The 18,842-nt window shown below is 40.0% G+C and overlaps 1 protein-coding gene across 1 annotated transcript; it reads right to left on the reverse strand.

Moving 5' to 3' along the window:
- Positions 1-1,036: 1,036 nt before the first annotated feature.
- Positions 1,037-2,590, reverse strand: LOC123956347 (potassium voltage-gated channel subfamily A member 3-like). Its single transcript, XM_046028474.1, has one exon. It carries the CDS (start codon positions 2,588-2,590, stop codon positions 1,037-1,039), a length of 1,554 nt encoding a protein of 517 aa, XP_045884430.1.
- Positions 2,591-18,842: the final 16,252 nt, after the last annotated feature.

An 18,842-nucleotide genomic window follows, 5' to 3' on the forward strand; every position in this document is an offset into this window, starting at 1 on the left:
CCTTCCTCCCCTCCAAGGACACAAAGGTGAAAGTGAACCACAGTTGGAAAGTCTTTGTGAAAATGCAACCCATTGCCATGGTAACACTACAGGGAGTTACCCAGGAAACCACCGTCGTCATGGAGACTGCATCACAAGGTGTGTTCCGCGAGCAGGAGGCGGGACGTCCAGCACGTTCATCCACGCCGTTTTCACGCTGCTGTCGTCACTGCGCACACGACCTCAAACACACATTTATTCACACCACTTTATATTTCATATCCACCACCTGCTCGCTTGGGACGAAATTGTGATGATATTGGAAATTTAACCAAAGGTTATAATGACATTTGGAGTCGTGATCATTTGATTTCCGTTTTATTTAATATAGGCGATATAGGCAGTTCTGAATAAAAATACAATTTTACGAAAAGCTCGACATCTATGATAAGATCTACACCACTGTGTTTGTACCTGAATAATAATCTGAACAAGACTCAGAGTCCAACATCTCGACAGGTTATGATATTAAATATAACCTAAAACAGGCATTCGGCTATATTAATTACCATAGTCTATTCATTAGGCCTACATTACTGGACAATGAAACTTTTCTTCCACGAAGCACAAGACGTCGATGTTTTTTTGTGTTTTTTTTGCAATAGGCTGTAATAGACTATTTTACACGTGTATCCCAATCATGAACACAAACAACTTTCGCATAAACATCAAGATATGCAGGCATCGTGTGGCACTATAGCCTACACTGCAAAAATATGATTTAACAAGCCACTACCTTTAAATGTTTTTCTGACTCCAGCTTGTGCCGAAATGAATACTTTTCCTGTGCAAATGTTTTAGAGTCATAATAATACTTGTTACTCAATGTGAATACCCTACACACTGGAAGCAAATAAAAGGATAAATGACTTGTTAAAACGGACATTTGCGCAGCGTTTATCCACAGATATGGACTGACACATTATGATTGTCTATATAAAAAATATTATAGCTACTGTTTCTTCATGCTCCATTAATGATCCATTCTGGGGTTCCTTTACACGTCTGTGAAGATCTTTTTGATGTTCACGCAGTTCTGGTTGCTTTCGGTGGTGAAGTTGGGCTGTTTGAACGCACTGTTGATGCCCTCCTCTATCACCATGTACTCAGACTTGCTGAGGGACGAGGAGCTGCATGACCGCCTCAGCTCCTCCGATGGGAGGTGCTCACAGCTGCCTGTGTGCACGTACTGTGGGTGCTCCTCTCCATCAGTCTCCCTGTGGTAAAAGTAGTTGAAATTGGACACAATCACTGGCACGGGTAAGGCAATGGTCAGCACGCCTGCTATTGCACACAGCGACCCCACTATTTTCCCACCAATGGTCACCGGATGCATGTCTCCATATCCGACTGTGGTCATGGTGACCACTGCCCACCAAAATGCATCCGGGATGCTGGTGAAACTGGACGAGGGGTCGTCTGCTTCTGCAAAGTAAACCGCGCTGGAGAAGAGAATAACTCCGATGAAAAGGAAGAATATGAGCAAGCCGAGCTCCCTCATGCTGGCCTTGAGGGTCTGTCCCAAAATCTGAAGTCCCTTTGAGTGTCGTGACAGCTTAAAAATGCGAAAGACCCTCACCAGTCTGATCACCCTCAGGATGGCGAGGGACATCGCCTGTTGGCCGCTGTTGGGTTCCTTCTCGGCCAGCTCGGTCCCCAAAGTGATGAAGTAGGGGATTATGGCAACGATGTCAATTATATTCATGATGTTTTTGGAGAATGAAGTTTTGCTGGGGCAGGCAAAAAACCTGACCAGTAACTCGAAAGAGAACCATATGATGCACAGTGTCTCTATCACGAAGAAGGGGTCTGTGAACGGGCTTGGCACGTGTGGGGCAGTGCCATTGACAGTGGGTGCCACTGTGGCTTGGTCTCTGTCATCCCGAAATTCCGGCAGAGTCTCCATGCAGAAAATAACTATTGAAATCAAAATAACAAGCACTGAAACGATGGCTATTCCCCTTGCTGGTCCAGAGCTTTCAGGATACTCAAACAAAAGCCAAATCTGCTTTTGGAAATCACGCTTGGGCAGTACGCGCTCCTCTTCTTTTATAAACCCTTCATCATCACGGAATTTCTCCATGGCCTCCTCTCCGAGTTGATAAAACCTGATCTCCTCGGAGAAAATATCAATGGGGACGTTAACAGGTCTCCGTATGCGCCCCCCTGACTGGTAGTAGTACAGGATGGCGTCAAAGCTTGGTCTGTTCCTGTCAAAGAAGTACTCGTTCCTCAGTGGGTCAAAGTAGCGCATCCTTTTCATGGGGTCCCCCAGCAGTGTGTTTGGGAACTGGTTGAAAGTTTTAAGTTGCGTCTCGAAGCGTAAACCCGAAATGTTGATCACCACCCTCTCGCAGCATCCCTGGCTAGCACGCTCATATCGACCCGCCGGCAGGTGAGGCGCCGAGAGCACGGCGGACTCCTCCAGCATGTTTTCCACCGTCATGAAGCCCCTCTCCACCTCGACATAACCCTGGCTGTCAGTTACGTTGCTGCCCCTGAGCCTTGCGGACGAGGGCGACTGGATCACGCTGAAGGTCTGGTCATCCATACAGGTGGTTTTCGGTATGGAGGGGCAAAGCGCGCCACGCCTCTCAACCAAAGCCTACAGCTTTGGAGAGCTGAGGCCGACACCACTTGCATCTCCTCTAACCATCACCTATCTCCGCGCATACACACACTGAAGCACCGCACTCCGATCTGCCTATTTCTTTTTTCCTTTTTACAAACACGCCGACACACGCCCACGGCGCGCATATGTCTGACATACGTCCACCACACGCCCAATCAGAAATTAACTTGACAATGTCGAGCACACGCCTTCATTCAAATTTGGTGGAACAGAAACACTTGATGAAATCACATCCACACCCGTTGGATCCAAGTTAGAATGTTTCTCTCTCAGCTCTCATAGATTGTATGTCACCTTGAATAAACAGACGTGAAGCTATAGATCATCCAGAGCTCTCTTAAGACATTCAATTTCATGCCTGTGTCATTTAAAGCTCAATTAAAATCAAAATCTTATTGAGTCAACTTTAAATAAAATGAAAAACATAACAGAAAATATATTGAAGAGAAAAATCAACGCGTTGGTCAGTCAGACAAATCATGTTGTCACCAGACGCTGCTTCGCTTCTCCCGCAGAAAGTGTCAGGGAAACTGACAACAGATTGCTGCGCTGTGCAAAATCAGACTATTTAAATACTCATTCTTTGTGTCTTATTCTTGTTGTTGAGGGGGTTTTACTCTCCATGGTGCTGAAAAGAAGCGCGCGCCAGCTTGTAAGTGGCTGAGTTTTTGTATGTGCACAGCTCCTGTGTGTGTGGTCGTCTAAAGATGATTTTTCCCGACAATGTTAGCAAAACACAGAAGCCCCGGGATCAGTCACCTCATTTCCACTCGGGGAAAAAAATGCCTTTCACACATGTGTTGATAGAATCGCTTCAAAGAAGAATCTCAAGTGTCGACCTTTGTTACAGCTGTGAGTAATGACGAAAATGCAAAATCAGTGTTTGTAATTCATACTGACAGGCTTCATCAAAGGCCTCTGTCACTGCCTATGGTTTTAGGAACGCATGCACAGGGTTAATTAGTTTAAATAGGATTCAATGCATTGCACAAGCTCCTCTTTATTGACATTTTTATTGTGCCAGTGTGGGTTTTAATTTCAACATGTTAAACCCAAAGGAAAAACTGAGCCTCTTTCTATCCAAATATGGCAACATCTACTACTCCACTATGAACATACCCCCGAAAATGAAAATCCTCTTAAAGCGGATTGACACTGATCCAAAAAAACTATTAACCTCTTTTGCAGTGCCTGAAAAAATTTGTTCTGGGGCATGGGAAAACCTCTGTCTAGCAGGAATACTGTATATAAAAATAAAAGCAGACTTTAGCAGTATTATAAAAACTGAGGTAATAAATGATAGTTTATTAGCCTGTGTTTAAAAATATCACGACTAAAAGAACTTTATTTCATTTAACTGATTCATTACTAAGAACCACACTGACAAATGGAACCTCATCATCATCATGTTGGACCTTCCTGAGCAGGACCTGAGACAGGATTTTAGAAAGACCAAGATCTGGAGTCCAAACTGCCCATATGCAACCAACTCCTAACAAAATTTTGACTACCATCATAAAAGCTTGAAAGTCTTTTAACTGTTCGATTAGGTACTCTGTACATTTCTCCGACTACATAATGATCAAAGTGCCATTTCAAAAGCTTCTCTACACCGCCACATAGCAAAAAAGAAGAAAAAATAGAGATAATCAGAAGACTTTTTTAAAAACATGGGTAATTTGTGCAACTGTAATGTTAAGATCTCCTTTGTGTCAGACCCCCAAATTCTCAGGCACAATCAAATGGCAACCTCCAGGTCTGAAATGTGAAGCCAATGTGGATGTGCTTCAACCTGCGTTCTTTTTCTAATGGCCGTCAGGGGACGACTCCACTGGTTGCAAAAAGAAAGAGTATATTAAAGTCTATGACAAAATGGCCCTGTACTTCTCAGTTGATTTATTACCTCAGAAAACAATTTCCTAATGAGTTTATGTTTTCAATAACTAGTGTCAAGTCTTCTTTGAAACATCATGATGTTCAATTTGTAAATTCTGGTCCCATTTTCAGTGAAATAGACAATGAACTGACAAGTCACTACCATGGCAACCTATCAAGTATAGCAACGCAGCATCCTTCATCAGCTCCACCCTGATTACTGCTGGTTCCAAAAAACCAAGATGGCAACAGCCCAAATGCCAAACTTGAGGCTTCCAAACACTAGTCCATAAAACAATGTGTGATGTCACAATGACAACGCCCCCTACTTTATGCAGTCTATGGGCGCAATACAGGAAACGATTTCAGTGAACTCAGTTTTATGTACAGAACTGTTCTAGAGTATCTTTAAAATATCTCATTTATTTATTTTACTTATCATTTATAAATTGCACTTATTTCACTTCTGGACTTCCTCTTCTGTCCTTTGCATCTGTGTGATAACTTGGTCATCATTCTCACTCCAGTTTTGTTTCAGTCTTGTCTCCTCTCTGCTGCTGGAGTGAGGTGGAGTGACCTTTCCTTCCTCAATCAGATCTGAGTCTCTCACTATTCTCCACAAAGGCTGAAACTCTATACCTGTTCCAAGTCCATCTTAGATATACATATTTAATAAAAGGTAAATACAAGAGTGCCCAACGTTAATGCAAAATAAAACAAACATACACAATAGAATAAGTAGTATGCCAATCCTGCCTGATGCAATATTAGCGAGAGGGACCCTGGATCCATGACCTAAATCGCTCCAACCTAACAGATTAGAGCTGAAACAATTGGTCGATTAACAGAAAATGATCAGCAACTAGAAAAGTCCAGGGCAGACTGTGTCCAGTGTACATGCATGCGAGCAGTGGAAAGAAAGGAAGAAAGTTTTTTGTATAGTATAGAGTAAGTTTTATTTAAAGATGCATAGAACAGTGTGGTATTGTAAGTGTCCTGGGTTGGTCTAACAAACTTAATAAGGAAACATGACGATAAGTCCAAACTTCTGAACACACTGTAATTTATTTAGAATATTTGTTGTAACACACCACATGAATAAATCCCCTCCCTCTCCCCTCCCAAACAATGAAGAGTTGAATCTCACTTAATTCAGTTCAGTTTAATGTGCTTTATTGGCATGAATGTTTCAGTTACCAATTTTGCCAAAGCAGTTTCCAGCAAAAAGTTTGCATTTCAATATAACGTAACAAGAATTATAGTTGTCCATAGCGGCCTCCTTGAAGTCAAGATGGTGGTGAAGATGGCAAAAACGAGGATTTATTCATCTCATATCGTGCCTAACTTTACTGGATCATAACATATCCTTTATGGAATTAATCTGCAGATGCTCTGGTTCAAAATTAAACTTTCTATGGGTGTCAGTTTTTGAGCCACGACAGAGGCCAAAATGTGGCCTGCAACACATTAAGTAAGACTTGTTTTTAGCCTAGCCGAGTGCTGGAAATGCCTTTTATGATAGGCTCAGTCAATAAAATAATTTTATCAAATTTTGTGACTCACCGCACCCACACCGCACAGAAAATATTAAGCTGGTGGATCCAGTGGTATTCTAGATTAGCTGCAGACAGATGCAGGCACACATGCAATCAAATGCATGATCCACTCCAGGCTTATGCCTGGTGGGATAACTGTAATCGTTTAAGTAATTTACTAGAACACATTCCAACCATTCTCTGGTTCCAGCTGCTCCAATGTGATCATTTTGGGCTGTTTCCACTACTTTCCAAAGGATTAACTGATACATTGAGAAAGCAATGGGCAGTTTGTTTTATATTATTAAAGTGCTGATTGGCGAGACAGTACATCATCCTTCTTGATTCATTATGAACTACCTGTTACTTATGATGACATTTTTTGAAATGCATGACAGTAAATGTACCTTGTAACCTTGGGGTTAAAGACAGACTTATCAATACATCGTCTTCTCCATTGAATTTCAAATGACTGGTGGCAGAGAACTGTGTGGTAAAATGGACATATATAGATTTATGTTGCTTAATCACGTTTTTTGTGGTCTGATTATTTTTAGGTGACTGTCAGCGCAACACAGTCATACCTGCTCGTCCAATCCCTGCATATAAATCTGATCAATACCTCTGCAGTGAGAAAATCATTCTGCTATTAAGAACCTCCCAGTACTTGCATCTCAGTTTTGTCTGGGTTTTCATCTCCATGGCAACAAAACATCAAGTGTTCTGTAAAGAGAAAAGGAGTGAAAGGGATAGTAAGTGATTTTAATACACACTTTTTGTAAATTCAGCAAATATTTCCTCACTGTTGGCTACCTCTCTGTTTTGCGTGTGGAAGAAAGTTATATGACCAGGCAAGGGCGAGAAACTTCAGCGATTTGAAATTTGGGGGGCAGAGCTTCTGAAGGACCACTGAAGGGAGGGGTGTATTTGTTTGGCAGTTGAGTTCATAGATCAGCAATCCTTCTTCCGAATCACTTACTCTCCCTTTAAGTTGAAGAAGTTATCGCTTCTGGTCCAACTTGTGCAGGAGCGAGTAAACCAGAGACTTTTTTTCACATTCCCGCTGAGGAATGAACATGTTATATATCAGGATTAAAAGGAACCAGGCTGTTGTCTTTTGTTTTGACTTGTGTTTTGTTTGTGCATCGACTGCAAGGCCACTTATCTGACACAGAAGAATGGGCTCAGCAAAAAAGGACGGATATAAAGCTTTGACCCTGGGCTGGAGAGACACTTTTATAACAACACTCATTATCAAACAGCCTCCAGTTAAACTTATTAGCTGAAAATAAATTACATTTGAATTCCAATGGGCCATGTAAGTAGTATTTATGCTTGTAAACACAGACTGATTTTGTGTATCAGCTCAGGGTCTGATTTCAGATTCAGAGCACATTCAGTGAAAGTGCTTTCCCAATTCCATTGTCATGAGACTGAATGCATGTGTACCTCTGTGGGATTAAGAGCAAGAAGTCCCAACACCAGTTATATTGTGATTCCCATGCAGATGCCATCAATGCGAGAGCATAGTGACTTATTGTCTTTGTAAACACAAGCAACAGCTTTTCCCAAGATACTGACCTTGTTGTGCAATTGCCTGTCCAATCTGACATGCATCCATATATGCTTAATAGAGTTTTTATTCCAAAAGGTCATGCAGTCCATTTTCTCCACAATTTTCTAGCTCATTCTGCTGCCTATATCCAAACCTCTGGAGCTGAAGGCAGCTAAAGATAGACTTTTTATCAGTCTGGGAAGTTAAAAAATGACTTATTAACTCTGGCAGAAGCTGTAATTTTAAGTGACGTTACAAATTACATTGTGCGTCTGGTCTGGAGGGAGACATGGGCATTTGATAAAGTCCCTTCCAAAAGATCATAACTGCACATTTCATTCTTCAACATTGTGTCAGGGGAACAAGGACTGGTTTCCATCACAAGTGACAATGCTTGGACTGCTCTTTGAGTAACGAGGAGCAAGGATTTTCTCTGTCTGTTCAGTCTGGCTTGCAGGCACACGCACACACACACACTGGCTGATCAATAAAGGCAGAGAGAGAGAGAGAGAGAGAGAGACCAGTGTCTATCGATCAGTCATGCATTGGCTGTGATCCCTGCCAGCGCAGAATCATTACACATTCACAATGTCCGCTGCCACAACTGTCATGAGTCAAGGTGAAGGCCAAGGTCATAAATAATTTAATAACAATAACAACACTTTTCTTTCCACTATTTCAAGCAGCCAGCCGAGGGGGTTAAATGAGCACCTTGTTATATGTGCACAGTGCACTCAATGCTTGTTTTTTTAGATTAGAAGTGCAACCTTTTGTACTGAACACAAGTCGTATAGAGAGGTGGTTGGGTGTATGGTGAGCACGACTTAAGAGCATTAAGTCCAGGACTTTTGTCTTAAGGACTGAGGTTTGTCTTGTGTGGTTAGCACTTTGATTAGCATTAGGAAAAGATTGTGGTTTAGTTTAAACATTACTACAATAAACACATCCACTCTCGTAACCTTTTCCTAACTTTAATCAAGTTCTTTGAGTACCTGAACAGAGTCATAATAATTATAAAGCGGGGCTCAGACTACAGAAGTTGTGGGTCAATATATCGCAGATTCACCCCATCTGACAATCGGAGAAGAAATCTGGTCTAAGACCTTGGTTGGTACTGATGTTTGGCCCAGAGTATCTGGTAATGTGAGGGGTTTAAAGATCCAGTCTTAAACCTCCAGAACTACTTGTAGACTCATTGGGCACTGCTTTTGTTTTTTTTCCTCACTGCAAAGCATTGCCACAGGAAGTTGTTGCAAAACATCAATGGCAATGTTGTTAACATCTGCTTCCCCATGAGATCACATGAGATCACGTGAGGTGGTGCATTGCTCCCTTTGGCACGATAATCTTAAGATTATGTAGTGTGGGATGCCCAGTTATTTTCAAATCTTGTAGTGTGTGCATGTTTGAGAAAAACATATTGAGTGAGATTCAGTATTTACCATGTTCAACATCCTAGTTTAGCCTGTTAGCATGCCAAACATTGCCAAATTGCATAACACACAAAGTAGAGGCTTATGGGAATGTTATTGGTTTTGCAGATATTTGGTCATAAACCGCAGTATTGGGCAAATTTAAAATTTGAAGTGATGATGGCACCACTTGAAACGTTAACAAGGCAAATTGTTCAAATTTATCCTCTACTGACCTTGAATATCCGTATCAAATAGAGCAATCCATCCAATAGTTGTCAAGGTACTTCACTTAAAACAAAGAATGAAAGTGGGACTGAAGGAAAAGCCAGAGAATCACCAAAGTCATTAACATTCTTCATCTGGGAACCACAGACGTCTGTACAAAATTTTGTGCCAATCAGTCTTGTAGACTTCAAGTTATCTCACTCAAACTTTGACTTTCTGATGGTCCTAGATGGAAAGTCAGGGGTTCACCAAAATCATTAGATTTTTTTGTACCACAAATACCTGCAGAACATTTCATGGCAATCCATCTAATAGTTGTTCAGATATTTCAGTTTGGACCAATGTGGTGGACTGACCAAAAGATCGGTGTTGAGATCCATAGAACCATCTGCAACTAATAAAACCTTAACGGTGGTTTATTTGATATGAGCAAATAATGGAGGGGGGAATCAAAGACTTTGTGAGTAAACATTTCACAGGTAATCTGATTAAACCATTTGCCACTTAGCCAACAAGTGTGTGTTTTACGTGTATGGGTCACAATATTTGTACTGTTCATGCTAAGATTTTATATTTGAGTTCAGTTAGTCCGTCTCACCACCAAGGAAGTGCGAGCAGCTGCCGCCACAGTGATGCATAAAACAAGTGTGACACTGAAGGGACGACGAGGGAATTAAACTCTTTGCTTTAATGTTATGGTTGCACTTCAAAAACAAAGACACAAAACCCAGACAGCACAGACCACTTAGCACTGTATACTAATTAATATATATTTCATAATTGTGTTTGCATATGTGTCACACATACACACACACATACACACAGAGGCACAGACTTTCCAAGACAAACAATTTCTTGCAAATGCAGACAGAGAACACAAAATGAAATTTTTGTACTGAAACACAATTCCCATAACTGAATAATACTTCTGATTAGCATCATCTGACCTTTAACAACACAGGCAGCATCAAATATCAATTCTGAATCAGGGTCATCTCAACTCAAGGCAGGTTCTAATTGACATTTGAGGTACAGTCGGGAGCAAGAGCTGTGCTATCCTAAGGGATGAGACAGAATGTGATCCAAGTATCATGAATTACAGCACCAGATATGGCATGTGACGTAGAGCATGTGTCGTTGCTATTCCGAATGGTATCCCTGCAGTGAAATGTGAAGGTCGTTGGCAAAGAGGAGGGCATATGTTGGGGAAAAGATCCTGCCTCCTGAATTAGAGATCCCTGGGGAGAACACGCTCCCTGGCCCCTGCATGACATGCTGTCACAGTAATAGATTGGTTGGGCTACACAGAAAGACCCCCCTGAGCATTGGAGCATTGCTTTACGTCTGACCTGAGAGGAGTTTTCAGTAGCAGAGAAATCACAGGAATGGGCTTGGATGCTAATAAAGCCTCTTCAATTGATTGTGGACTGAGCTTGGCCATATACTGTATTTTGTCAAAAGGGATTGTAGGCCCTCTGGGATTCACTTCCATTGTTGTTTTTTTAGTCCAAAATCAAAATGAAAGTCAAAACCTGAATAACAATGAGTTTTATAATTGGCATTATCAATGAATGCAGTTTAATCAATTTTGCAGTTATTTCTTATTTGGCCCATAAAACGGTGAAAGACACAATCAGGGAAATGTCATCAGTTGTCTTGTTTTGTCTGACCAATAGTCTAAAACCCAAAGAGATTAAATTTACTAACAAAAGTTAAAGCTGAAAATTCTCACATTTGACATTTCATTTGTGCCAGATAGTTCACAATAAATCTACTTATCAATTAAACAACTAATGATTGCAACTCCAAAATAGATGCTGCATACTTAAAATGGGCAATACTGTAGAATACATATTCTACATACACATATTCAACAGGTAATGATGAGTAGTTGTCAGCATTTGATCAACAGCATAAGCAGTATCAATGTAGTTGGAGAGGAAAAGTAAGTTTTCTTCAAATATGTCTTAGAAACAGCACCCTGCTGCATTTCTTCTGCAAATTATCGGGCTCGCACCTCCGCGCAGTAGCCGGCGCGAGAGACATCTTTGAAGTGTGAACCACAGTTTGTAAGGAGCAGATGGGCTGACTAATGCAACTCCTGACTGGAGCTGTGAGTGTCTTGCTGCCAAATCACACTAAGATGGCAGAACGGCTCATTTGGGAATGTAGCAGGCTGCAGCGGGAATCTCCAGGATGGACGGGAGCAAGAACTCAATTAAAATGGTTATCACAATAAACAACACCATGCATATGCTTATTTAATTTTGGTCTTCTCGGCTGCTATCATTGGATTTTATCACTAATACTCCAAGTACAATATCTCCGCTCAAGAACACTGATACAAAACATGATTCAGTTATTCAGAAGAAGATTTTACTTGTGTTGGAGGGATTGCATATTGACAGAAATGTAGAGAGTCATATGCGTTAGTTTCAGCCCTGACATTGTTAGTAAATGCATGTTGATGGTAATACACTTATTGTGCTGGTAAACAGTGCCAAACTGCCATTTAGTGAGAAATCATGTATTCCAGAGTAAAACCCCCAGGAGGCACGCTGACCTTTCCAGGAAAATTCATATGATAAGAATACACAATGCATCTACTATGAGGGATGAACAAAAAGACAACATTTTTATTAAAATATACTTTTAATTTTACAGGTAAAAAGAGAAGCATTTAGACTGCAATGTTATTGCATGTTACATTCAGTCACACACTTTGATATATTTTAAAACAAAATACTATGATTAAACATTTACAGTTTTGCAACAATTAATGACTTTTAAAAAAATTGATAACCTCTAAATGTTTCTTTTCTCTAAAATTCTTACATTTATCTTTGATAAGCTCTATTTTCAATAGTTCAATAGTTTCTGGAAAATCAACTTAGACACATGTTAATGGAATAATGAACAGATGAAAATGTATACCGCCACACTAAAGGCTATGTGAGGCTATACTTCAGCAGTGATGATCTCAGCTAAATGCTAACAACAGCATGCTAACATGCTCATAATGACTTGCAGCAGCTATGATGTTTTCCCTGTTCATCATCTTAGTTTAGCGAGTTAGCATGCTACGATGGCAAATTAGTACTAAACATATTTGATTTAGATTTTTATTAGACAGTAAAAAATGCATAACAAGATGCCATCAAAGTGACATTATACATTTAAAGCACAGCTAAGTCTGATGGAAATGTCATTCGTTTTGCAGGTGTTTGGTCATAAACAAAATTAATGGAAAAATTTAAATTTTGACCAAATTTCATGGCAGTCCATCCAAAAGTTATGAAGAAATTTCACTCAAATGTCAACTTCAAGGTGGCACTAGAGGAAAAGTCAGGTGATCTACCGGCCATAGACCTACATCTGATGGAGATTTTGGAACTGACTTTTGTTAAATATTTTGTTGGTTTTGTTTCTGTCTTTCCCGAAGGATCTGGAGTACGAGGAAGAGGATGAAGGTGTTGAAGAAGGAGAAAGAAGGAGGCAAAGGAGAGGAAGTAAAGAATAATGACAATAAGAAATACCAGCAACAGCAGTAGGTTGCCGTTCCTGTAGGTGCAGTTGCCGAACAATACTGTATTCTGTAATAGACCAAGTAATACTAATATCAGCATGCACAGATGGTGACATCACTTTGATGGTATTTTGGCATGCTAGTGGTAACCATGGTAACCATGGTAAAAGGGGGATCCCTGTTACTCAGTGATGCAGCAAAAATTGTCCTCCCCAGTATTCCAGCCTGTGAAATTAATACTCAGATTAAATTTCACAGGCTGCTGCCCACTACACACTGCCCTCCAAGCTACCCGAACATGTATACACAAACACAAACACATGAACTTTCTTATAAACCCACATGGGTAGGAAGACATGTAAATCAGGATTAGAAATTTGCTACTTATTTGGCTTTCATTTCCTGCCAGAGGAAGGAAAATCTAAACACTTTGTGCATTTACAATTACAGAGAAAATATATGGCTCACATGTACGTTCACATGCATAAATGTAAATAGAGTTAACCCACATACCTCTTCTTGCCAAAGTTGCACACAAGTAACAACCACAAGTACAGTTGCATCATTGATATTCTACCTTGCAACCTGACACCTGCTGTAGATTGTAGGAAGGTTGTATAGATTAGAGCTCTCTCAGGCAAAAATACATCTCTTAAAGGAAATTTCTGATCACAAATTGGCATGTTCCTGTTGTGTTGACCTTCATGCCTATAACATTGACATGTACTTACCAATTTAATTTTGGTGCGTTCACTTTCAGTTTTACCTACAAATAAAGTGGTCTGGATACTCTGGCTAAACTGTTGGCTAGAATTTAATGCCCCATCAGACTTCATTGTTACAAAATCTTTGTGTTCCCAAATCTCAATTTGGAATGTTATCATAACTGATAGAAATTATGGCCACAGCAACACTATAAAGGATTTAAGTTGCAACCAGCCAGAATCCTTAAATGCTTGAACTCAAGACTTGCATCAGAGCTGTTAATATCTATAGCAAAGTATGAAATAGATTTTGCTATACCGTTTATTCCATGGTAGCTATCCTTTTAAAAGAGAATTCCAGGAATTAAGTATTGCACCACCATAAAGTTGGGAAACTTACAGTACAAGAGACAGACTAGAAAGAATGGTCAAAATTGAATCAGCAGAATATATTCTGACTTTAGACCTTTGTACCAGTCAAGCTCTGAAACACTGGATCCTAAATGTCCCATAACACAACCACCAATATACTGTATATATATTATCATTGTATTATTATAAATACACCCAAGCTTTCTGTTATAAATGTGTCAATCCCAAACTGAGATGCCCCAATGACATCGATAGGGTAATTGTTCGGCTCCTCCAAAGCCAAGGATGACTGGCTGAGTACTGGCTGAGTACTCTGCATGACGAGTGTCCAAAACAAAAAAAACAAGTTCAAAAACAAGTTACAAAGTGCTTTAACAAGTGTAAAGACAATTATACAGAAACAATACAAGATAAAAGCAAGAAAACATTGAAAAGACTAAAATACACGTTTAAGATAAATATAAAATAAGTAAAATAGAATAAAATAAAGTCAAATAAGATCGGGAAAGGCTCTCCTATAAAAGTGTGTTTTAAGAAGGGACTTAAAAGTGTTCACTGACTCAGCCGACCTGATTTCCTCGGACAGGCTGAGCCTCGGGGCCCTGACAGCAAACGCTCTGTCCCCTTTAGTTTTCAGTCGAGACTCTGGAACAGACAACAGACCTCTGCCCGAGGATCTCAAGGTACGTGCTGGTGTGTATGGGACTAAATGGTCAGAAATATAACAAGGCGAGAGGCCATGAAGAGCTTTAAAAGTGATCACTAAAATTTTAAAGTCAATTCTAAAACATACTGGGAGCCAGTGTAATGAAGCTAAAATAGGAGTAATGTGGTCATAATTCTTTGTTCTGGTTAAAAGCCTGGCAACTGAGTTCTGGACAGTCTGGAGTCGATCAGTAGATTTTTGGGTTAAACAAGTGAAAAGGTTGTTGCAATAATCCAGGCGTGATGAGATGAAGACGTGTAAAATGGTTTCGGTGTCCTTAAAAGTTAACATAGATCGAATTTTTGCTATATTTCTAAGTTGATAAAAACATGATTGAACAAGCTTTGTGGTGTGCTGCTCGAAATTTAAATTACAATCAAACCAGACACCAAGGTTCTTTGCCACAGGCTTACTGTGATTTACTAGGGAACCAGCAGATGGCAGTATTTGTTTTGCCATCTGCTGGGACCCAATGACCAGGATTTCTGTTTTGTCTGAGTTCAGCTGGAGGAAATTATTTGACATCCATATTTATATTGTATCAGGCCATTGTAAGAAATATTCCACACTAATGAGAAGGACTGGCAATTTTTAAAACATTCTTACATCTCCAGGTTTTGCATCAGTGTGTGATTTTATCAATAGATGATGATCAATTGCATTTCCAGAAAATCAACTATAATAATGATCTAACATGAATCAACCTGCTGCATCATACATGAAATCCAACCTGTCGCATCATACATGAAATCCAACCTGTTGCATCATACATGAAATCCAACCTGTCGCATCATACATGAAATCAAATATACTGTGATAAAATTATTTATCCATATTGCTGACCTCTAAATGAGATTGCACTGATTGGACCCCATAGAAAAAATTTTTATATCCGTACTATGGATTAATCAGAGATCAGTTCTAAGATGCAAAGATGGAATTTTTTTTTCCTGTCTGAACTGTTGCTAAAATTGTCAAAATATGAATCTGATATCAACTATAATTGGAAGCTCAGTTTTCCAGTTTATCAATTAAATGCTGTACAAGACAGAATCCTGACGTTCAGTGAAAGTATTCAATGGACTTATGACCATAATGCACTACATGCATGTCCATTGATTTTTTCCTACACTATTTCCAGAAGGCCATGACTGATGCTCTTTTCCAACATCCACACAAAGATCAACAGATATCAAACTACAACCACATATCGGTGACGATAGCAGCAGCATCCTGACATGACTCTGTGTTACAGGACCATTTACCCTCCCCGGCATCAGTTTGCATTGAAATATTTACCGATAGCGCTGTGAGGGCCTGACTGAGGTAATGATCCAGGTCAGTGGAGATGATTAGAGCCTGGGCACAGCTGTGGGAAAAGACCCAGTGAACAACGCATCCTGTGTTAGCTCACAGACACAATGTATAATGGAGAAGAGAGTGTTGTAGTGCAAATTCAATCAGAATAATAATGAGCATTCATTTCTACCTAACAATAATTATATAATAGTGCAACTTTTTCTTTGGCATTTCCCAGAAGTAGTACAAACCAGAGGACACGTCATGTATCTGCTTTATGTGCTTTTCAAGTTGCTTCATCTTACTGTGTTGCATAACGAGTACATTGGGCAGGCATCGAGTAGGGGGCTGTCGTCCTCCATTAACCATACACTGTGATATTAAAAGGGGTTATTATAATTACCAAACCATAACAATCAAATCCAATCATCCAACAATGAGGTAAGGGTTCCCTTTAGTTCTTTTTTAATGTTAATGGCCGAGCAATTCATCTTTTCTAAAACTCCAAACAAAAGCAAACAAAGCTTTATGAGGACAGACTTCAAAGCGCGAGCCCTCATTAGACATAAGACGCCTTTGAAGAGACATCAGCAATCCTCAGTGCAAAATCACAGATGGATCTCTCTAAAGGCTCTGCTTTTCTCCCTCTGGGGTTCCTATAATTATGAACACATTAGCTGAATGTATTGTTTTTGACTTTAAATGTTGTAGTATAACTGGAGCCCATGACAAGCAAAGTGGTGTTGTGCGTGTGTATACGATCACTGACCGTTGTAATCATTTACACCACTGGCAATTTGCTGCTGACAGGCGGTGCCGTGCCAAAGTGTACCCATAAATCCTGTGGAAGTCTTTGTTTATTGGCTCAATTAAGACTCTTGTTGCTTGTTCTCATTCTGGTGGCATTGATCAAATGTGATAGAAATAAGGCCAATTAGTGTACAATCCATTTAAAGAATTGTTTTGTAATTGGCCTGTTTGTGGGTTTGGAATATATTGTATAGCCTTAAGGTTCATATTTCATAGAAAACATTAGATCATAACTCAGTATCAAGTATCACCCACCATGCTATGGTGGCAGGAAAATTTACAACAGACAGCATTTACCCTGTATTTGGCAGGTGTGTATTTAAATCCACGTATATATAGTATTGTATGAGAGATTACGAAACATTACAGAAATTAACACATCTCTGATCAAAACATAAAAATATTTAAAATCGTGTTACAAGACTTTTCAACGCCTGCAGACAATTAAACACCCAGGCACACACAAAGAACCTTTTCCAAAGCCTTCACCACTGTTTGTTATCTTGAGCGAACATATTTGTGCAAATGTGATAAAATATGAGGCTTGCTGGGCTCATTTACTGGAGCGAGTGGAGCTTGCAAAACACTCACACAGATACAGTAATTCATGCACACAATGAAGACAGCAGAAAGTGACACATTTATTTAAAAACATCCGCTCAGACTTTAAATGTGTCACATATGATACCGCTCACATTTGTTCTCTCAGCACATCTCGCTAAACAAACAAGTAACAGATACTGGACTCAGTTGCTGCCCCGGCCACCACAAGGGGAGGTCTCACTCCTTCCTGCCTGTGCAATTGCCTTAGCTCAATCATTTATGAAAAGGAGAACAATCTGTGCACAGATGGGACACAGATATAAATATTCTGACCTGTCACAAGGAGGCCAGACTGCTCTGCTCCTAGCTTCAGGTAATCTATGACAAGGCACACACAGAGAGGATTAGAGCAGTGCTGGAATGAGGAAAGAAAATGCCTCTAATCAAAGGGTGAAAAATGGAGTTGTGTTTGAGTTCTTGCTCCGAACCATCAAGGGTCATCAGTCTCGGTTGTTTCTGTTCTAATCTTCAATACAACAAACACCTTCAAACAGATTTGTTTCATGATACATAATATGTTTTCTTCAGATTTACTTTGCGTGTGATTTAATCGCATGTGTGGTATCTCAGGACAGCCACAGTTGTTTACTATCTACACCTCATCCAGCCGGCAGATTGCCAAACATCAGTGCATGTTTGTTTTTGTTCCTCCAACAAGGTTCCCAGGAGAATCGAAGGCAATTTTCTGAGATGAACACCCTTCTAAAGCAAAATGCTCATTTCACTGTTCCATTGATTTTATACAGTAAAGTCAGGTCTGCTTAGACTATAAATCAGAGCATCAAGATTTACTTGGATGGTGTTATCAGAACCTGATGGATATTTTGGATGGACAATACAACTGCCTGATATTCTCATATTTACTGTGTGTGCAGTAACAAGAAACTGAAAATATACAGATATGTTGGAGGGAATTTAGAACGAGTTTCACCTTTGCATTCAGTAATCTATTGGCTCTATAGATTTTGTAATTCTAAAATATTGATGTCAGCCTAACAATTTCAGTATCAACCAGGCTCTAGTTATCAAGTGCCAAATCAATGTTAAATTGTGCAGCCATCGGAGCTGCTTCATTATTCGCTATTCTAGTGACTAAGCAGCTAAGTTTGAGTCAACCAGTTTTTCTCTCAACTAAGCTAAACGATAATATCGTCTGCGCGACAGCCTTCCAAAATGACAGATTTGAGCATATTCTTCATCAGCAGGATAAGGTTGTTTGTCAGTGACTTTTGCCATGATTACGTCATTGTCACTGACCTATTGTTTGGTTGCTGAATATGAACAATATGGGTCTTATCTAATATGAGCCAATCAAATGAAGACGCAAAACTGTGAAGGAGGAAGAAAACACATTCGCAGGAAAGTTGGCAAATTGCAGAATACTGAGTAACTTGTTTGTTGAGACCCATATCCCTGCAGTATTTTGGTTTAGTTTCTGTCTGCATTTATATGTTAACCTAAGAGCCATCAGTGATGGTTTGGTGTTGGGGGGGCAAAGGAGGCCGGGCAGGGTCCCACCACTCAGCTCTTGGGAAGCGACACTGTA

Source organism: Micropterus dolomieu, linkage group LG18 (assembly GCF_021292245.1).
Source record: "Micropterus dolomieu isolate WLL.071019.BEF.003 ecotype Adirondacks linkage group LG18, ASM2129224v1, whole genome shotgun sequence".
NCBI lineage: Eukaryota > Metazoa > Chordata > Actinopteri > Centrarchiformes > Centrarchidae > Micropterus > Micropterus dolomieu.

Bases quoted from the DNA above. Each gene is read 5' to 3' on its own strand.
- LOC123956347 (XM_046028474.1), bottom strand. From the start codon at position 2,590: ATGGATGACCAGACCTTCAGCGTGATCCAGTCGCCCTCGTCCGCAAGG.